The sequence below is a fragment of the Panicum hallii genome, chromosome 3 (assembly GCF_002211085.1).
Source record: "Panicum hallii strain FIL2 chromosome 3, PHallii_v3.1, whole genome shotgun sequence".
Classification (NCBI taxonomy): domain Eukaryota; kingdom Viridiplantae; phylum Streptophyta; class Magnoliopsida; order Poales; family Poaceae; genus Panicum; species Panicum hallii.
This window is the reverse complement of record NC_038044.1, coordinates 10,083,972-10,104,954: the sequence shown is the minus strand read 5'-3', so window position 1 is coordinate 10,104,954 and position 20,983 is coordinate 10,083,972. Positions and strand designations below refer to the sequence as shown.

At 51.9% G+C, this 20,983-nt stretch overlaps 4 protein-coding genes across 5 annotated transcripts; 2 read left to right on the top strand and 2 right to left on the bottom strand.

Moving 5' to 3' along the window:
- Positions 1-685: 685 nt before the first annotated feature.
- Positions 686-2,437, bottom strand: LOC112886157 (transcription factor MYBS3-like). Its single transcript, XM_025951958.1, has 2 exons — positions 1,743-2,437; positions 686-1,627 (listed from the first exon to the last, which is right to left on the bottom strand). Exons 1-2 carry the CDS (start codon positions 2,376-2,378, stop codon positions 1,358-1,360), a joined length of 906 nt encoding a protein of 301 aa, XP_025807743.1. The 5' UTR covers positions 2,379-2,437; the 3' UTR covers positions 686-1,357.
- Positions 2,438-3,549: 1,112 nt separating this feature from the next.
- Positions 3,550-6,817, top strand: LOC112886155 (RGG repeats nuclear RNA binding protein A-like). Of its 2 annotated transcripts, none has more exons than XM_025951956.1 (6): positions 3,550-3,947; positions 4,127-4,541; positions 4,642-4,786; positions 5,954-6,112; positions 6,196-6,255; positions 6,351-6,817. In XM_025951956.1, the coding sequence occupies exons 1-6, from the start codon at positions 3,791-3,793 to the stop codon at positions 6,540-6,542; spliced, it is 1,128 nt and encodes a 375-aa protein (XP_025807741.1). In that variant the 5' UTR covers positions 3,550-3,790; the 3' UTR covers positions 6,543-6,817. The 2 variants fall into 2 exon arrangements, with proteins under 2 accessions (XP_025807741.1, XP_025807742.1); XM_025951957.1 differs by having other exon boundaries at positions 3,551-3,947; positions 4,127-4,532.
- Positions 6,818-8,081: 1,264 nt separating this feature from the next.
- LOC112885156 (phosphatidylinositol 4-kinase gamma 4-like) lies at positions 8,082-20,099 on the bottom strand. The gene is given in 5 exon segments (XM_025950819.1): positions 8,082-8,118; positions 8,577-8,983; positions 9,101-10,313; positions 13,307-13,322; positions 19,955-20,099. Coding segments are annotated over 5 exon segments (1,818 nt in total).
- LOC112884305 (aspartyl protease family protein 2-like) lies at positions 17,574-19,290 on the top strand. Its single transcript, XM_025949682.1, has one exon. It carries the CDS (start codon positions 17,698-17,700, stop codon positions 19,225-19,227), a length of 1,530 nt encoding a protein of 509 aa, XP_025805467.1. The 5' UTR covers positions 17,574-17,697; the 3' UTR covers positions 19,228-19,290.
- Positions 20,100-20,983: the final 884 nt, after the last annotated feature.

The following is a 20,983-nucleotide window of genomic DNA, read 5'->3' as shown; positions in this document are numbered from 1 at the left end:
TGTCTTATCTACGAACAGTACTACGCATGCGTCCATTCTTTGTCTTTGTTTGTCCCTCTAGGTGGATCTAGCATATGCACATGAGGGTACCATGTGATAGGTCTTTGCTCAAGTATTTGTTCCAGGATTTAACCGCTATTTTTCCGATGGTAAATGATATGTCTGTCGATAGCGAGGTGTCTGTGGTGATTTCATCAATGTCGAAATCTGCCGACTCAGTTTCTCGAGTGTGCTAGAGTTGTGTGCGTGTATTTATAAAGGCAAATGTGTGCGTGTTTGTATGCGAGCGTCTGCGTCCATACTGTGTTTTAAAAGAGTATATACGTGATATATTTTAACTTTTTAGAATGAGCATATGCGATATGTTTGCTTAAATTAAAATATATGTAGTGTGTTCTTGGAAAAAAATGAAGTACTGGTGGTATATCTTATCATCTTTCTTTAGCACCCTGCTTGACCTTTTTATGAAAGCAATAGGTTGATTCGCTTTTGTAAAATACCGCAAAAGACCTGCATTATCCGGTTATCCCCACAGCAAAAGCAAAGGGAGGCAGCCGTCTTCGATATGGATGACATGTCTTCATCTTCTTCAGACGACGTCCCTGGATAAGCACCAGATACACTTACACATGCTACTCCATCATTGGCAAATGCACACCCGGTTCTCTGCAACACACCACATACCTAGGCATCAAGGCATGCATCTTTCCATCTTCTTTATTTGCACTGACAAAAAGGCATATGTATCTACATACAGGTCTTGATATCCCTTCTCTGAAAAGGAGATGGCACCACATATATGTAGCAGACAAAAGGAAAGGCACTCTGGTTGCCATGAGTAGCTGGCTGAATCCGGACTGTGGACAGCGGACGTGAACCTAGCACCGAATGCTAGCCAGACTAAGGAGTGCGCATGCAGGCGCGCACTGACGCGCTAGATTAGAATAATAATTGTATGCTCGTGTATACCAATTGCTCGCCAATTGTCATTGACACTGCAACCACTTTGTCGATGCGGTGAACACGTCAGTTCGGCTTTCCCAATCAAGTGCCAATTGCCATTTGTTCACTCTACTTTCGGGTCATACCGCAAGCAAAAAGTTCAGGTGAAGAGTAGTTTTCTGCTTCATTGCAGCAGCACAAGTGCAGACGTGCAGTACTCTAGTGAACATCATTTTCTTGGGAAAGTAGCAGGTTTACTGCTGCTGTTTTCAGGGAAACGATACTCTGATTCCTGTAATTATCTGGATAAGGCGGCTGGGAAACAAGCTTCGTTTACAACCATCTTCATGGCTGTGGGGGGCAGCTACTAGCTTCAGCTTTTCGCCGCACTTGCCGTTTCACCCTGACGAGATTGCTAGGTTCCGATGGATGGCGTCGACAGGGCCATGCCGAGCTCCAGGTTTAGCGGAGAGCAGTGGTACCCGTGAGCTTGCTCCGTCGCCACTGTAACTTTCTCTGAAACTGATGCGCTCTCTGACGAATGCCTTGTCATCCTCTCATGGATGGCCGTCGACTCCTTCCGGTACACATCGCAGGATGCCTTCGGAGACAGAGATTCCGAGGTTCCGGCGGCGGCCTTGCCGTCCGAAGGATCGGAGACGAGTCCACCCTCATAATTCTGAACCTGTCATCGACGTGTACAATTATTAGGCATGCGTTCGGATCATTTTGTTCTTCCAAAAAGTAAACTGAAGGATTCAGAATTGTGCGCAGCTGCGTAGTTCAGCGACTTTGATTACCATGTCGAAGAGGCTGGACCGGCGCTTTGCGTTGCTCTTCTTCCCCGCGCTGTTCTGCCTGAGGAAGAACTTCTGCGCGTGGCTGGCGACCTGCGTGGGCGTTCGCGTGGTGACGAAGCCCCGGGAGATGCCTCGCCAATCGCCCCTGCCGAGCTTCTCCAGCCCCTCCAAGAACAGCCTGTGCTCCTCCTCGCTCCACGGAACGCCCTTCTTCCTCTCCCGCAACGCCGTGCCGCCGCGAGCGCCGTCGTCGGAGAGGTAGCCGCCGCCGTCGGTGGCTCTCTCCGTCGAGCACTCGTCGATCGACAGGAGCAAAGCCGCCGATGACGGCGACGGCGACAGAAGCAGAGGAGCCGCGACGAGAGCAGCATAGGCGGGAGCAGAACCCTGCAGGTTCAGGCAGTCCACGCTGTAGCTCTTGTGCAGCTGCAACGCCGGCGAAGCGGAGCCACCACCTGCCGCAGCACCGAGCTGAACCCCGAAGAGCCTCGGCCCAGCGGCGGCGGCGCCTCCGCTGCAGCGCATGGTGGCGGCCTCACCTCCTCTCTGGCCTGCGGCGGCGGCGACGCGGCAAGCTATCGAGCTGTGGCCGCAGCCGCCGCCACAGCGGGAGCATCTGCTCGCCACGGTATGCATTTTGCATGTATAAAAAAGGAAGGCTATCCCAATCCTCACTTCCTCAGTTCTCAGGAGAATTATTTGCCTCGCAGAACTAACAGCCGCTGCAAATATATATATATATATATATGGCCATATGAAGCCGTCGTTTTCATGTACGTAGTAGTTTTGGATATATTCTTGCTTGCTTTCTTGGTGACCATACACTGTCACTGCACTAACCTCCTGATTTATGCTTAACTAATTCAATCAATCTCAGCACAATTGCGGCATTATCTTCTCTCACAGGAAGGATCTTTGAACCACTGGTAAAGCAAGAGATTTGAGCAAAGTGCTTGTCAGTCCATGATGGAGACAGGCATATGTATAAATTTCATGACCCAAATCACTGCTCCTGATTTATTTGTGATTGAAGGAAAGTGAAAAATGTATATGATTGTGCCAGTGGTTTGTTTAGTTCCAGGGGGGGCTGCTGGCCTGCTATCGATCTGCTTTTAATTTGTTTCAGGGATCCTGAAGATATCGGACAGCTACCTAATTGGTCACTAGAAAAAGTAGTGCTAATGATCTCTGATCCACTAGCTCTGGTTGCCTCTCTAGCTTCAGCACAGTACATGCATGACAAGGCCTGCCAGATTCAAGATCTGGGATCTCCATTAGCCCCAGCTTTGTCTAATCCAATAATGATCATCAGCCAAAACGCATCCTCACCACACAAGCTGCTGCTGATAAATTCTACTAACCATGCTGTCATGATTTTCCTTATATTTTTCTTGGGAAGGATAATACATTATGGAAATTTTTAGTTTTACTATTTATTGTTGCTAAAAAATTGTGGCTAAAAACTTTGCACTCCAGCATTGTACTATATAATAGTAGTATAAAGTAATATAAAAGCCCACGTCAGCACAGTTCTCTCTCGTTTATTGGGTTCAATTCCACCCGTTAAATATAAAAGCCCCAAAACACGTAGCACAAAAGCCCACAACCTCTACGTTTGAGCCTAGGCCCACAAATCTAAAGCCCAACACGTTACTTCTCGGGCAACGGCTCAAATTGACAGAATTACCCCGTAATACTGGGCTCCCACAGTTGTATATGTCTGTAATTATCTCCAACTTTTATACCCTTTTCCGTCATTTGATAAATGGAAATGATAAATTAGTGAGCCTGTAGTCTGATGAAAGAGGAAGGCAACCCGGTGGCCGTACACAGAGCCCAGCGGCCTGCCTCTCGGACCAGACGAGAGCCAAACCAAGCGAAGCTCACTGGCGGCTAGGGTTTTGCGGCCTCCCACAGTGTCCAAACCCTAGAGCTCTCTCACCTATACATGGCTATTCCGTCCCGGGTCGCCGCGTGCTAGGTTTCTATCGGGATTTGGGGATTGGACCGCTAGTTGTATCGCAGTTTGGGGATTAGAGCAAGCGGAAATGGCGTCGAGGAACCAATTCGATCTCCTTGGAGACGTCGACAACGACGACCCCGCCCACCTCCTCGCTGCCGCCGAGAAGAAGGCGGCAGCCGCGCCTAAGCCGGCGCCAGCGCCGGTCAAGCTGCCCACCAAACCTCCGCCGCCCGCGCAGGCTGGTGAGTTCATAGTGATGTGCATACGCTTCCAACGTTGTGGTAGATGTTTGATAGCAATTATCCGATTTTGAGATCCACGGTTGCCTTTTCAAACTCGGAGTTTTGATTATTATGTGAAATTTCACTTTTTTGTTCTCATTTTTATTATTCGTCAATGATATGCCCTTATGTGATTACAGTGAGGGAGGTCAGGAACTATGGTGCTCCGCCACGCGATGGAGCTGGACGTGGTGGTCCAGGACGTGGAAGAGGCGGCCGCGGAGGCAGGACTGGCCCAAGGCGAGATTTCGGCGATGCTGATGCCAATGGCTTTGAGGGAGGGTATGGTGGTGGCTTTGGAGATGGGGGAGTGGCTCGCGGTGAAAACGGTGAGGGGAGACAGGCAGAGAGGGGCCGTGGGCCGCGCCAGCCTTACCGTGGAGGCGGCCGTCGTGGTGGCTATGCTGATGGGCAGGCTGGGGATGAATTTGGGCGTCCACGCCGGGCATATGAGCGCCACAGCGGCACTGGCCGTGGCTATGAGATGAAGCGCGAGGGGGCAGGGCGTGGCAATTGGGGAACTGTAACTGATGAAGGCCTTGCACAGTTAAGATGGTTCATTGAATTTGTAATTTTATATATAGTGACTTGCTTGTTACTTATGATATATTGACAGGATAATTGAGTTCTGACCTTTTCTGTGTGTGCTAATTAGGGATGCTGTGGAGGCTGTAAATGTTGAGGAGACTGCTGCTGCGGCTGAGGATGAGAAGAAGCCTGAAGATGCACCACAGTCCGAGGTTGAGAAGGACAAGGAGGGTGTGGAGAATGAAGAGGAAGAAAAGGAACCTGAGGATAAGGTATATTTTTTGGTTTGTACTATGCCACTCCCTTTACCACATGCCACTTTTGCAATGCGTCTGGGTGTAGTATGGCTAGATCACTCTGTACAGAGTTATGGTAGCACCCTGAACATGCCAAGCACCATCTGTTTCATGGGTTTGGATATTACCGCATTTTAATTTTTTCTGAAGCTAAGCATATATCTCTGAACAAAATTTTTCTGAAGCTTAGCATATATTTCTGAACAAAGTTTTGGATATTATGCTTTCACAATACTTTTTGTGTGTTTGCTAGTTTTCAATAATGCTAAATTTCATATCATGTAAAATCCTTGTGCCAGCTTCTAACTGACTACAGTAAACCATTGATCCACTGTTTCACCATATACTGTAAAATACAAATTTATGGGCATATTACTCTCATTTGCCAAATGCTGATCTGTTTTTAACAAATCTGGCTGATCCAATAGGCGTAGCGACACCCAAAGAAGTGGATCACTATTATTCAGTTTCACCCATCTCGGTTCTTAATTTCATCTAACCGATAAATGGTTCTAATTCCTAAACCAATTGTTCGTGGGGCAGGATCTACTCTCAGTCCTGGTTCAGATATGGGCAGTTTAGATTCAGATCTCTTTAGGGCTGAAGTTTCTATAGTAAACCCTGCATCCAGACACTCCCATAGAGACTTAGATGTAATGATTGCATGCATCAGATGTGATGCTGCTTGATACTGAGTGTGCTGTTTTGGCCCTTCTTTTGCATGAATGATATACTTAGAAATCTTTTTTGGTTCTTTGCTTTACCCCATTACATGCCAATCGCTTACAGGTTTTGCTTCTAAGGTTTCATTTTGGGATATTTGTGTTTCCTGTACTTCTAAGGTTTCATTTTGGGATATTTGTGTTTCCTGTAAAGCAATCATGAACATTCAGTTATGGTAGCACTAGCAGTAGCTTTGCTCCCTTCAGTTTCCTTTTCCCCCATTGTGGTGTTTTTATTGGATCTTTGGGTTTTTCTATTTCAACTTCTCTATGCTGTTCCTGTGCTTTTGTATGGATACTCGTACATGTTGCCCTCATTCTGATACTTTTGTTTCATGCCTGCAAATTGACTGGAATTAAGTTCGGATGCCATTTATCGTCAAAATGTGGACTGAAATAGTATTTGCTCCAACCTATGCAGGAGATGACTCTGGAGGAATATGAGAAAGTACTGGAGGAGAAGCGGAAAGCTCTGCTTACCCTTAAGGCTGAGGAGAGAAAAGTTGAAATTGATAAGGAGCTGCAGTCCATGCAACAACTGTCGGTTAAAAAGGATGCTGACGAAGTGTTCATCAAGCTGGTAAGTTGTGCATGTGCTGTTCTTTCCTCTTCCTGTGGCTCAGCTGGCTTTCATCTTAACCTAACGTCTACACATGATTCTAGGGTTCTGACAAGGACTTGAAAAAGAAAGAAAATGCGGAAAGAGATGAGCGTGCAAAGAAGGTATGCAGTATTTTCACCTTGTTTGCTTCAGTCTGATATAATCTGAGTTGCTGTTGTATCTCCTAATTGGTATGCTTGTTCCCTTCTCCCTGAAGTCCCTGAGCATCAATGAGTTCTTGAAGCCGGCTGAAGGTGAGAGGTACTACAACCCCAGTGGCCGCGGGCGTGGCCGTGGCAGGGGCCGTGGTGAGCGTGGGGGATTCCGCGGAGGTTACAACGGTGGTTATCGGGGACCAGTTTCTGCTCCAGCGATCCAAGACCAGGCTCAGTTCCCTGCCCTGGCCTAGCAGCTTGGTTCCCTCCTGGGTTCGCTCAAGCTTGTGTCCCTGTCGTTGAGTCTTCTCTTCACCGCGTCAGCACTGTTGCTGCTGCCGGGTCTCTCCTTGTTTGTTTGTCGCCGCGTCGTGTATCCCGTGTACATCCGAGGTGCACCAAGTGCTGTGTTGTGTTGTCAGGTGTTACCTGCTTCTGTTTATTTTATAGGACTATGTATCCAACGTTTCTGATGCACTATCCAGACATCCAGTGGTTAGTCAGCTGAGAAATTAAATCATGTCTTGTAGTATTGTGGGCCGAGCCTGCAACCGTGGTCCGACTATCGTCTCCTGTGCAGAGCCAGCGTGTTTCTATCAGTGAATACAAATTACGATGGTCACGCCTGCGATCAAGTTCTGAAACTGTGTCCGAATGTTGGATGAGCCACGTCAGGCATCGGCAAACAGAGTGACTGCTAACTGACGGTGGGCATGAGATCCTGCTTCATAGGATGAGGAGCACTGCATTGGTCAGAGTATTTCTTGGCTTTGCAGCCTTGAAACAAGGTTGATCAGGGAGTCTGGCTGATGGACTGACAACACTCATGGGGCTAGTTGGCTACAAAGAGCGCCGGCAGTTGGCGAATCATGCTGGCTCACCGAAAAGCTCTTACTGTGGCTTCTGTCACGGGCAACGGAAGCGGCATAGTCGGACGCAAAACCGGCCGAGTTATCAAGCAATCAGATTGATTCCACACCAAGTAGTACTGTATATGAATAACATGGAGCCGACCGATACCCTCCTTTTCTTTTTGGAAAACCAGCAAGGAACGCTGCTCATTCATATAAGAGGGAAAAGATGCTGAGTTTTACAAAAGTTGTAATATTACATAAAACGGAGGAGCACTACTAATCTCGTCCAAACAAACACGCATCGTCGGATCATGGTTCGGCACAGGCCTGCTTGCGCAGTACCATCTCTTTGATCACCGCAAGGCGCAAAAACATCTCTGGTATAAGAAATGGAGCTTCTAACAGCACCTGCCTGTAATCCACGGCCGAAGATAATAGTGCAAAGCCTACTGATGCATACTACAACTTCCACACGCAGACTTAATTGGCAGCAAAAACACATAATCGGCAAGTCAAACAAGAGCGAGGAAGGAGATGAAGAAGCTAATAGTGCTGAGCAAGGAACTGACAAGTCGCAGGGACTAGGAACAACAAGTACATCTTTCAAGGTTTCACGCAGCGCCCTGTGGGCCAGGCAGATCACACAGCATAAGGCCTCCTCCAAAGGGAGGCGACATCGCCCGCTGAGTCGGAGCTTTGCCGAGCTGGAAGAGTGAGAAACATCTTCGCTAGCGACTAAACCGTCGCTAGCTGGTAGCACGACGCCCAAGTAAAAAAGTGAACTTATGCAGATACCGAGGCGGAGCTCCTCCACACCGTGAGAAAGGAGATGAGTAAATAATTAATGCAGCTGGATCCTATTCCTATATGTGCTAATAAGTTGCTGGATGGATTTTCTCACGCCGCTTACGTGTACTAGCTCTAAGCTAGTACTGGCTTCTACCTTTCGAGGAGGCCTACGAGAGAAATGGAGCTTCTAAAACAGTACGTACTGTACTAGGTATCCTCCATGTTCTTCCCCCCAGCCAGACGCAACAACCACACGTGACAATCAATTCGACGGCAACAAAGGTCATCAGATTCATATCCGGTTATAGCATGACAGTGATTAGCATCTCCAAGAACTTGCCCTCGGCTTCAGCAGTTTGCACATGCCTACACCACCTTCTGACTCGCGCCGATAATCAAAGTTAAAGAGGTTTGACTTAGCACAAACCTAAAAGTGCTTATGTTTGTGGTATAGATATCTGACAATCCCATTGTATACACGCAGCATATACTATTACAGATCAAACATGTGCTCCTTATATTAGTTTCACTTTCACCCCTTTCTCTTATTCGCAATATATATATATATATATATTTACGCTACATCTATTCGTGGGAAAGGGTGATGATGACAGCAATATTTCAACAAGAACTTGTCTGGATCACTGTTGCTCCGATGATAGTTCGTCGAGACGGCGGTCCATGATTCCCGAGACTGCCTGCAAGAAGGCGGTTTCGTCTCCTCCAGCGCCACGAGGATGCTCAGCACCATCATCATCCAGGGCCTGCGCCTCACGGACCACCTCCTCGATCACGGACTCCTTGGTCAGGGTCTCTCGGCACAGGATGCTCCCGATGTGGAAGGCGGTGAGCCCTCTCTCCACGCCCTTCTTCAGCAGCATGGTGGCGACGCGCAGGGTGCGCGCGCACTCGCGGGACACCTCCCAGCCGTGGAACCGGAGGATGGCGATGTCCTCCTCGGCGTCCAGGCACTTCACGTACTCCGCGGCCTCGCCGCTGAAAGGCTCCCGCTACTGAGGCCAGTAGAGCCACTCGAACGTGCAGTCCTCGAACTGCAGATTATATTGCACAGAGATACAGCAGTATGCACGATGAGACAAACGAAATTAAAGAAATACAAGATACTATTTATATAGATCATCAAAGTGAAAGAAAGAAATGGAGCTCACGCTCTCGGGGAGACAGTATCCATGGTCGATGGGCACCAGCGACATGCCGCGCCCGTCGTCGTCCCTGCAGACGAGGATGTTCCCGGCATGCCGGTCCGCATTGGCCAGCCGCATGTCCAGCACGCAGATATTGTGGACCTCCTGAACAGGGAACGCGTGGGGCCCCATGTCCTCGCAGCTCCCGCAGTTCTTGACGAAGGCCTGCATGGATCCGAGCTTGAACGCCGGCGGCTGGGCACTCCCTTCGGCCTGCCTAAAGCCTCTGTGCATGCACCTGACGAGCGCGGTCGGGGGAACGCCGGCGAAGCCCGCGGCGCCTTGGCCCGTGAACGACCGGCGGCCGCCGAGCGGGTGGTCGAGGATGTAGGCGGCGACCTCCCTGAGAGCCCCCTCGCCGACGCGCGTCCCTTTCTTGAGCCCTTCGCCGGTGGACGACACGGGGAGGCCGCGCGTGTTGTTGGCGGCCATGGGCTCCTCGTCCACCGGCTTGAACACGGCGATGTGCTGGTGCCCCGACGCGTCCTGCATGAAGTAGGCGCCACCCGTGCCCTCCGACGACATGACCGGCGCGTTCCCATTCGCCATTCCGGCGCGCACGGCGCTCACCAGGTCACGGAGCGCCGAGGGCAACTGGGCCTTGGGGTTGCCGACGACGGGCTCGATCCCGATGTCCCGTGGTAGAGGCTGGTGTTGAGCGGCGTCGCGCGCGACGATGGAAACCTCGAAGTCCCTGGCCTTGGCCGAGCGCTGCACCAGCAGGTGGATGACCGCGCCGTCGATCCTGCAGACGTCGTGGATGAGGTGGCGGTCGTCGAGCTCCTCGCCCTCGAGGACGAGCGTCTGCTCGTCCGGGTGCGCGGGGTCGAGGCGGCTGTCCTTGGCGATCTGCTGCTTGACGTAGCCGACGGTGCGGCCGGGCTCGACGCGGAACCTGAACTTGCTGCCCTGGACGGTCTCGACGGTGATGTGGCGGAGGTCGGGGATGCGGATGACAAGGTGGAGCACGTTGCCGTCTGCGACGCCGTAGTCCCGGACGCGGCAGTCGTTGCGGGCGAGCTCGCGGCCGTGGAAGACGAGCTTCTGCTTGCGGACGACGACGCCCTGGGACGTCTGGACGCGGAGCTTGACGGAGGCGATGGAGTCGGTGGCCATGACCCGCATGGGCATCACGGCGAGGCCCGGCGCGGTGAGGTAGATCGTGATGGAGCCGTTCGGGGCGGGGCGGAGCGGGAGGAGGCCGAACTCGTCCCTCGCAGCGCAGGCGGCGGTGGTGGCCCCGGCCGACGACATCGTCGCCTCCGCCGGTCCCTCCGTCGTCCCTTGCGCTAGCACACGGGAGGAGGAACCCCTCTAACGATGGCGGGATGAGATCGCGACGATCCGCGATGGATCGGAGCCCAACAGGCACCTGCCCCACAGAAAACACGACCTTTGACGCGACGGAAAGAAATGGCGCAAGAAAAACTACCTCGAATCTACAGTTTCCATGTCTTTCTTTCTGCCCCTTTCCCCCCTCCTGCGTTCAATTCAATTCCTTCTCCCCTTCCTCGATCAATCGGCACGGATCAACAAGGGAGAATGGGACGGAAGGGAAGACGACCAAGGCGGGCGGGCGGGAGGAGCAAGCCGAGCAAGGGCGGCAACCTCACCCGGTGCCCTTGGCTCGTGGCGGCCGAGCGCAAGGGACACGCGAGGCGGGTTGGATCCTTACCGCGAGGCGGGAAGAACCGAGGAGGGGCGGCAGGCGCCGGGGAGGCTTATATCGGGGCGGCGGCGCGGCTCAGCTGTAACGGTCGGGGGACCAAGAGGCTGTTTGGAGTGCCGCCTAACCCGCCACGGCGCGCCACACTTTTTCCGCCACAGGTGTGGCGGCCGTTTTGAGTGCCACAAGTTAGGCACGCTGTGGCGGGTTAGGCGCCACTCCAAACAGCCCCCAAATTAGGCGCGCGCCGGGGCTCGCTCTCCTGGCTCTGGTCTGGTTTGGGCTCGCCGCGCCGCGGCCATTGCTGGCTTTTAACTGCCGGCCGGGGCCAGCCAGTGTGCGCGACGCAGGCTAGCAAGGGAGGCCGTTGTGCGGTTGCCGTTCCCCCCGCTGCGCCGCGGGTTCAGGCCATGCCGACACGTCCAGCGACCGCGCACGGCTCGCCATGCAACCCCACGACCTTGACCCGTCACGCTGACGTGGAACGGTGGAAGAAGACAACGATCGGGCGGGCTGCCTGTTAAGGCCTAATAAACCAAACAAATTTTGAAAATGAAGGTGGGGTTGCATCCGGGCCTCTCTGTGTTATGAACCAAGCCACTCAGGAGGAGAAGACTAAAGCTGTCTCTCAAGAGAGTCAAGAAACCCAACAGTCGTGTTACTGGTTTATAAAGTGGGTGAAGAAGTAGGCCGGCCATAAAACAGGCAGTTGCAGGCAGTTGTAAGCTGCAACCCAAGTCGGCTCAGCTTGTATCGTTAAATCTTCCTTCCGGCCGAAGGTGATCTTGATTTGGAACTCATCGGCTTTGGCGGCAGCGAGCTTCGGCTCGAGTACTCCGGCAAGTGTCATATCCACTATATCCGAGAACTAAACTCGTCATACACCGTGAGATAGATCTCACCACACTGCCACGCCACGATCCAGCTCTGGATCCGACCCATTCCCACCACACCTGGTTCCAGGTTCGAGTCGGAGTGATGGCACCCTCCACGGACTCCATGGCGACGATCCTCTCGAAGCTGGAAGAATTGGGGAAGAAGGCTGATGAAACCAGTCAGAAGATTAAGGGCATGCAGCAATCGGTCCAACAGAATGCCGACGAGCAGAAGTCTCTGACTGCTTGGAAGCCGGACATGGAGGGGAAGGTCACCGACCTGCAGAATTCCATGTTCGACTTGAAGCAGAAGATCGATCTCTTCATCCAAGAGATCCCGGGAAAGAACAAAGTGGTGGAAGACCTCGAGGCGTCCTCTCCCGCCCATCTGGGAGTTGCTGCTCAGGCAGGGACGTCTGGGCCAATCGTCCACCACAATGCTGCTCAGGCAGGGACGTCTGGGCCAATCGTCCACCACAATGACAACGATCATCGGAGTGTTGGTGCCAGGGTTGTCACAACCCTAGTGCCACCTCCGATCAAAGGTGCGAAGCAGTTACCCCTATCATCCTTGTTCCCTTTCAAGGCTTTGATTCTGGAGGGGTTTCTCTCTATTCACAGCACAATAATTTCAGTCACATCTTGCCTCAATCAGAGTTCCCTAGATTTGATAGCTCTAACCCTAAAATCTGGGTTAAGAAGTGTGAGAATTACTTTGATATTTGTCCGATACCTACTGAACATTGGGTGAAATTAGTCAATATGCATTTCTCTGGATCAGCAGCCTTTTGGATGCAGTCCATTGAAATGGATCTTAGAAAGCTTAGATGGGAAAGTTTATGTAAAGATGCCATTGATAGGTTCCAAAGAGATTAGTATAACAAGGTTATCATGCAATTTTTCCACATAAAACAGTCTGGCTCGATAGGTGAATACATAGAACTCATTTGATGAAATTGTTCACCAGCTTTTAGCTCATGATCCCTATGTCAACCCTACTTTGATAACTTGTAGGTTTGTAGATGGGCTCAAACGTGACATTAAAGCCGTTGTACTAGTACATAAGCCAAAGGATCTAGATACTGCTAGTTCTCTTGCCATTTTGCAGGAAGAAGTGCTGCTAGGGTATTCTAGCAAGGATATCAAAAAAAAAATGATACATATATTCTTGCCAAGGTGGTGGCCAAGCCATATTCTCCCAACACTCTTGTGAAGCATATTGAGACTATAGTGGTGGATGGAAGGGGTTCCAGTTCTTCTAGGAGCAGGCCTCATAATGATAAAATGGCTGCTCAGATGGTTTATAGGAAAACCAATGGTTTATGCTACAAATGTGGAATTAAATGGGGCCCTCAACACAGCTGTCCAGAATCAGTGCCCTTACATATGGTGGAGGAATTGTGACAGTTATATGCTGAAAATGATACTTCCTCTATGCTTGTGGATGAGAATGCTGGATCGAATTCTGGGGAAGACCTGATGTCTATTTCTACTCATGCTGTGGATGGTACTTCATCAAGGAAAACCATCAGGTTGCGGTGCTTCATCCAACAGACCAAGGCTATGGTGCTAGTGGATTCAGGCAGTACCCATGACTTTATCAGTGAGCAGTTTGCCACTCAATTACCTAACTGGGCACCACTAGCTCAACCTGTACAAGTAAAGGTCCCCAATGGTAGTGTGATGTTGTGTACCCATAAAATTGTTGACTGTCCATGGCTAGTTCAAGGTGAACTGTTCCTCACTACTTTCAAGATCATACCACTGAAGTGCTACGATGCCATATTAGGCACGGATTGGTTAGAGTTGTACAGTCCCATGCAAGTTAAGTGGGCTCAAAAGTAGCTTTCCTTCTGGCACCAAGGGAAACAAGTCAAATTGCAAGATAATACTCAGTCAACAAATTAGTGCAGTCAGATTCCTAGGGATCAGATTTATGCTCTGCAGAAACAAGATGATATTTGGTGTGTGGTTCAACTCTATTCCTTGGAAGCTCAAGTAGATTTGAAAGAACCCATACGTCCTCAAATCCAGAGTATTGTGGATCAATATTTAGAGCTGTTTGCTGAGCCCTCCGGAGTGCCTCCTACCAGGACAATGACACATGCCATACCTCTCATGCCTGGCACACAACCTTTTAGGCTAAGACCCTGCAAATATACACCATTTTAGAAGGTTGAAATAGAACAACAGGTGGCTCACCTCCTCAAGAACAACATGATCCGAGCTAGCCGTAACCCTTTTGCCTCACCTATTCTATTAGTGAAGAAGAAGAATGGAGAATGGCGTCTTTATGTTGATCATAGGATATTAAATGCATATTATATCAAAAATAAGTTTCCTCTTCCCATCGTTGAAGAGCTATTTGAGGAGTTACTTGGGGCAAAATGGTTCACAACTTTGGACTTGAGGTCTGGTTTTCATCAGATATTGGTGCAAGAGGAGGACCAACACAAAACAGTTTTTCAAACATATTTTGGTCATTTTGAGTACAAAAGTCATGCTTTATGGGTTAACTGGGGCCCCTGCTACCTTATAGGCCATAATGAACCATATACTAGCTCCCTTGTCAAGAAAATGTGTGGTGGTGTTTATTGATGACATTAATCTATAGCAAAAGCCTTGAAGAACATCTACAGCATGTGTAGATGGTGTTTGAGCTCTTGAAGGAACACCAGTTTAAAGTGAGGCGTTCTAAATGTTCCTTTGCCTAGCAACAGCTAAACTACCTCGGCCATGTGATCAGTGCTGATGGAGTTTCCACAGATCCTACGAAAATTGCTGATATTCAAAACTGGCCAATCCCTACCTGTGTAAAGGAGGTAAGGAGCTTTTTAGGGCTGGCAGGCTATTATAGGAGATTTGTGAAAAATTTTGGGTCATTGGCCAGATCATTGATAGAGTTGTTAAAGAAGAGAGTGGTGTTTGCATGGACCTCAACCACTGAGCAGGCATTTCAAGCTATGAAGAAAGCCCTTACATCTGCACTCGTGCTAGCATTTCCAAACTTTTCACAACCTTTTGTGGTTGAGACGGATGCCTCTAACAAGGGCATAGGCGCAGTGCTACAACAAGCTCGACATCCCATTGCATTTGTTAGCGGAGCTCTGGGCCCAAAGAACCAGGGCCTTTCTACCTACGAGAAAGAAAGTCTGGCCATTCTTATGGTGGTAGATCATTGGTGGTCCTACATGCAGCCTTTTGAGTTTATCATTCAGACGGACCAAAGGAGTCTGATACACTTAGATGATCAAAGACTCAACACATACCGGCAACAAAAGGCACTCACCAAACTTATGGGGCTTAGATACAAAATTTGTTACAAGAAAGGGGTCTCTAACAAGGCTGCTGATGCACTGTCTAGGGTATCTCATCTTGACATTGAAACTATGTTGGCTTTGTCTGCAGCTCAACCCATTTATTTGCAAGATCTTCAGCACAGTTATGAGAAAAGTTCATTTGCCGAGAAACTTCTGTCACAATTGGCCATTCATTCTGAACAGAATCAGGTTACTTTGGTCCAAGGTATTATGAAGCACAAGGATAGAATCTGATTAGGTCACTGTGAAGCACTTCAGCAGCTAGTTATTCACGCTCTCCACTCTAGTCCTATTTGGGGGTCACTCTGACTCTCAGGTTACTTATGTCAGAATTAAAAAGCTTTTCAGCTGGCCTCAAATGAAGAAACAAATCCAAGACTTTGTGGCAGCGTATGTGGTTTGCCAACAGGCCAAAACTGAAAGGGTTCCATACCCTAGGCTCCTCCAACCATTAGCTGTTCCTGGACAAGCTTGGCAAGTAATCACTATGGATTTCATCGAAGGCCTTCCAATTTCTTCCTCTTATAATTGTATACTAGTTGTGGTCGACAAGTTTTCGAAGTACTCTCATTTCATCAAACTCAAGCACCCTTTCAATACCCTCAAAGTGGCCAAACTGTTTGTGGATAATATGTACAAACTTTATGGAATGCCGCAGGCAATTGTGTCAGACAGAGATCGCATTTTCACAAGCCAACTCTGGTAGGAATTGTTCAGGCTCTCTGGTACCAAGCTGAGGATGAGGTCTGCATACCATCCACAGAGCGACGGTCAAACAGAAAGAGTAAATCAGAGCGTGGAGGCCTATATTCGTTGTTTCATCAAGCTTGTCCCTCCAAGTGGTCGTAATGGTTAGCCCTGGCGGAGTTTTGGTATAACACTAACTTTCATTCTACCTTGAATAAATCTCCCTCTGAAGTGTTGTATAGACAGGAGCATCGTCACTTTGGTATTGTTGGGGTGGATTCATGTGTTATATCAGACCTGGAAACTTGGCTTATAGACCGCAAAGAGATGTCTGAACTCTTGCAGTGGCAGCTATCATGGGTGTAGCACCGGATGAAGCACAAGAACAGGTCAAAACACTCTTTCGCTGTGGGAGACAAAGTCTGGCTAACACTGCAACCATATGTGGAGACTTTGGTGGCAGCCAGAGCCAGTCACAAACTCTATTTTCGGTATTTTGGACCATATGAAGTGGAAAGCAAGATCGGTTCGGTGGCATATAAATTGAAGTTGCCGTCAACTAGTTCTGTCCATCTCGTGTTTCACGTCTCCTTACTCAAGAAGGCCATCGGTAATCTTCCACTTGTAAGCTCTTCTTTACCACCAGACGATAGAGTTCCTATGCAGGTCCCTGAAACGGTACTGGATCGCCGCCTGAAGAACAAGGGACGCCAGGCGGTCTATCAATTGCTGATCAAATGGAAAGGGTGGCCTCCAGAGCTTGCAACTTGGGAGGACGAGGATTAAATGCTACCTCTTCTACTACTGACGTGGCTTGTGGCCAAGCCGTTTTTCAAGTAGGGAAGGATGTTATGAACCAAGCCACTTAGGAGGAGAAGATTAAAGCTGTCTTAAGGCCCACGAGAGTCAAGAAGCCCAATAGTCGTGTTGCTGGTCCAAAGTGGGTGAGGAAGTAGGCGGGCCCATGAAATGGGCAGCTGCAGCCCAAGTCGGCTCAGCTTGTGTCGTTAAAGCTTCCTTCCGCCCGAAGGTGATCCTGATTTGAAACTTACAGGCTTTGGCAGCGGCGAGCTTCGGCTCGAGTACTCCGGCAAGTGCCATATCCACTGCATCCAAGAACTGAACTCGTCATAAACCGTGAGATCCTATCTAGTGTGTGACACTTTGGGGCTTTGAACCGCATAACTAACCGGTGGCGACGCGGTGCAACTCTGTGGGCCTCTAGATAGATGGTGTGCAGATTACAGCGGCTAGATTTAGATTTTGGGCCACTTATGCAGCCATCTAGCCCAATGGTCATCCGCTACACAAAGGCCCTTTTTCACATAATTTCCAAATTAAGTTGAGTACAAAGTACAATAAAAAATACTGCACAAAGGATTTGAACGGGAGTATTAAAATTGTTTTCATGTCCAACTCAGGTTTTGAGTTGAGGAAGCCAAAGCCATATGAACAGGGCTTCGGTAAGAAGATTTACTGCACCGTGATCAGTCAAGCCACCGTTCAACAACAGGCAAAGCCTGGATATGGATTGGACTGGATGCGACCTAAAGCGCGGCCATCTTGATCTGACTGTAAGCATCGCTGGCCGCCTACACTTTTTTTTTTGAAAAACTGCCTACACTTTTTACGCCGACGTTGAAGAAAGGTTGCCTGGCCAAATCCGTAGGCTGCCGGCAACCAGTACGCACGCTACAGCTACAGGGCAAGCTACAGCCGCGCCAATGGCTTAGCGTGGCTCCTCCGTGCCGGGCTGCCGGCCGGCCGGCCGTTGGGGAGAGCTAGATCCTCTGGACTCTGGCTAAACTGCATTTATTTCCGGTCTCCACGTACGCGTACGGTCCACCCCACCGCCGCCACCCATCACGCCATGCCCGCCTGACCGCCGCGCCCGTTACTGCCACCTCACTCGTCTCGACCTCCTTCCTCTTCTCCTTCTACAGCTCTTCTCTGAACCAATCAGCAACCCGACGACCACAGCTCTGTTCTCTGTTCTGTTCCACCCCCCGCGCGATGCTGAGAAGCGCCATGGCATCCGCGCCCAGCCCAATCTGCTCTCTCCTCCTCCTCGTCATGCTACTGCCTCCGTCCACGGCCGCTCTCTCGAAGCCGCCCGCGGGATACCAGTACCACACGCTTCGCGGTACCCCGCTCTCCGCCAAGCCCACCGCCCGCGCTGGGGTCGGCGCCGGATCCATCTTCGGCGCCAACTTCGCCGCTTTCTTCGACGACACCGGCAACGCCTCCACCGTGCGATTGCTGCTCGCCCACCGCGAGGCGTTCGCGGCGCCCAACGCCACCGCGCCCCAGCTGCTCGCGCACCGCCTGGCGCGCGACGCCGCGCGCGCCGTGGAGATATCCGCCGCGGCGGCAGGGGCCACGGCGAACGGGACGCGCGCGCCGCAGCGCCGCCGCGGCGGCGGCTTCGCGGCGCCCGTGGTGTCCGGCCTGTCGCAGGGCAGCGGCGAGTACTTCGCGCAGGTCGGCGTGGGCTCGCCGCCCACGCCGGCGCTCCTGGTGCTCGACACCGGCAGCGACGTCGTCTGGCTGCAGTGCGCGCCCTGCCGCCACTGCTACGCGCAGTCGGGCAGGGTCTTCGACCCGCGGCGCTCCCGCTCCTACGCCGCCGTCCCCTGCGCCACGCCGCTCTGCCGCCGCCTCGACACCGGCGGCTGCGACAAGCGGCGAGGGTCATGCCTCTACCAGGTCGCCTACGGCGACGGGTCAATCACCACGGGGGACCTGGCCACCGAGACGCTCTCCTTCGCCCGCGGCGCGCGGGTGCCGCGCGTCGCCGTCGGGTGCGGGCACGACAACGAGGGCCTCTTCGTCGCCGCGGGGGGGCTCCTGGGCCTCGGGCGCGGCAGGCTGTCGCTGCCCACCCAGGTGGCCCGCCGCTACGGCCGCAGCTTCTCCTACTGCCTCGTGGACCGCACCTCGTCGGTGAAGCCCTCGTCCACCCGCTCGTCCACCTTGACCTTCGGGCCCGCCGCCCTGGCCGGCGCCGCCCACGCGTCGTTCACCCCGATGTTGAGGAACCCCAGGATGTCGACCTTCTACTACGTGCGCGTGGTCGGGTTCAGCGTCGGCGGCGCGCGCGTCCGCGGCGTGTCCGAGCGGGACCTCCGGCTGGACCCGGCCACGGGCCGCGGCGGCGTGATCCTGGACTCGGGCACGTCGGTGACCCGCCTCGCCCGCCCCGTGTACGCGGCGGTGCGCGGGGCGTTCCGGTCAACGGCCGCGGCCGCGGGCGGGCTCCGGCCGAGCCCCGGCGGGTTCTCGCTGTTTGACACGTGCTACGACCTGCGCGGGCGGCGGGTGGTGAAGGTGCCGACGCTGTCGCTGCACCTGGCGGGCGGCGCGGAGGTGGCGCTGCCGCCGGAGAACTACCTGATCCCCGTGGACACGCGGGGCACGTTCTGCCTCGCGCTGGCCGGCACCGACGGCGGGGTGTCCATCGTCGGCAACATACAGCAGCAGGGGTTCCGCGTAGTGTTCGACGGCGACAGGCAGCGCGTCGGGCTGGTGCCCAGGAGCTGCTAAGCCAGTTCCTATTCGTAGCAGTTTACTGCTGGCTAGTATAAGCGTTTCCGTTTTAACTTTAAAGACTACTGCTAAAAAAGAGCTGGAGATAGCGCGGCAGGCCGCACAAGAAAGAGTGGCCAAACGAAGGCGTCTTCTGTTCGTTTCTGTTGTTCTACCTGCGATACTTTTCCAATCATGAGGTGCTCAGCTCGCGTTGTTGCGCTGCCGTGTGCATGTTGTTTGCGTGCCTGCTTGTGATTTTGCATTGCATGCTGCGGCGTCTCTGCATGGACGCCATGTCGGTAGCTTCACTTGCAAACCACTCCTTGACATCACTACCAACTGTCCATGTCGTTGGTCTGGTCTGGTGGAAATGAACGCTGGGAGCCTGGGAGGCTGTTGTGATGACAGATTTTCATTTTTTTTTACCTTTGTCCTTCCGTGCCGTTGCAGATGCATGGATACTGATTACTGAGTCGATCTGCGGCGTGTTGGCCCTGGGTCCCCTGGTCTTGATGGAGTGTTCGAGTCGCCATCATCATGGCTCATGGCGGACACATGGCTCGCTCTGGCCGCATGCGTTTCCGGCTCGATCGGATCATGAATTCATGGCTTCCTTGCTTTTTCTTTCCTTGGACAGAGCCGGAGATCCGGACCGTGTCGGGCGGTCTCGTTTATCCTTTGGCCTTTGCAGAACTGCATGCTGCACTGCACCTACCCTCGTGGCCTCATTGCAGCACGCAGCAGCAGTGCAGGGATTTCGTGCCAGAATAAATCACAGGAAAAACCCGGCCATCGTCGACGAGTATCGGCAGCGGCTCCGCTCCGTTCGGCCTGGGCGCGCGCACGTCGCCTGCTGGTGGTGGACGAGTCGCCGGAGTAGCTTTCATTGCTGGCCCCCCTCGCCCATGCAGGCGCGAGCGACTGACGCAGACGCCCATGCGATGCGATGGATGCAACGGGAGCAAGCCAGGCCCGCACGACGACTATTTCCGCCATCACAGGCGCCTTTCCTGCATCTCATGTGTAAATGCAACGTGCAGGTGCAGTCCAACGTGTAGCGTTCCGGCTGCTCCAGCACTCGACTCCACTGCTGACCAACCAGCCTGCTGGTGCTGGATTACTCCAGTGCATGCGTCCACCGGCCGGTCTCATGCCACCGCGGCGCGCTGCGTTGCTCGGATCGATCGTCTGACTGCCGCTTGCTGGTCCACGAGTCGGTGCCTCCTCCCTCGCATTCGGCCCATGTAGACAGACCGTCGAGAACAAGAAGAGTGGCGCACGGCCCAAGATACGACTAGACAGAGCAACTGGGTCGCGCGGACGGCACGGCGGCAGTCAGCACTCAGCAGCAGAGTACTAGTAGTAGAAAATGATTATTGATTCCTCTAAAAAAAGTAGAAGAAAATGATTGGACCGAGATGCAATGGTTGGTGGCTATCTTACCACCGTCTGATCACGATCGTGTCACGTGTGTCCGACACAGGGCACGGCACCTGGGGCTACCCTTGCCGTACCGCACCGTACGTCTTTCTTTCAATTTGCCATTTGCTGTGGGCTGTACTGCATGCACTAGATGCTGCTGCACATAGGGAGACGTAATACATTAGGTTGGGTTTGGTTCCGGAAGGAGCCTTGTTACATTAGAAAAATTTTAAAATTTAAAAGTATTAAATAAAATCTGTTTACAAACTTTTTTTAGTGATGGTGCTAATCCGCGAGACGAATTTAATGAGCCTAATAAATCTATGATTTGCTATAGTAATACTACAGT

Coding starts and splice junctions, on each gene's coding strand:
- LOC112886157 (XM_025951958.1), bottom strand. CDS start 2,378: ATGCATACCGTGGCGAGCAGATGCTCCCGCTGTGGCGGCGGCTGCGGC. Junction 1,628..1,742: donor GGTCCAGCCTCTTCGACATG/GTAATCAAAGTC, acceptor CGTCGATGACAG/GTTCAGAATTATGAGGGTGG.
- LOC112886155 (XM_025951956.1), top strand. CDS start 3,791: ATGGCGTCGAGGAACCAATTCGATCTCCTTGGAGACGTCGACAACGAC. Junction 3,948..4,126: donor TCCGCCGCCCGCGCAGGCTG/GTGAGTTCATAG, acceptor ATGTGATTACAG/TGAGGGAGGTCAGGAACTAT. Junction 4,542..4,641: donor GGCCTTGCACAGTTAAGATG/GTTCATTGAATT, acceptor TGTGCTAATTAG/GGATGCTGTGGAGGCTGTAA.
- LOC112884305 (XM_025949682.1), top strand. CDS start 17,698: ATGCTGAGAAGCGCCATGGCATCCGCGCCCAGCCCAATCTGCTCTCTC.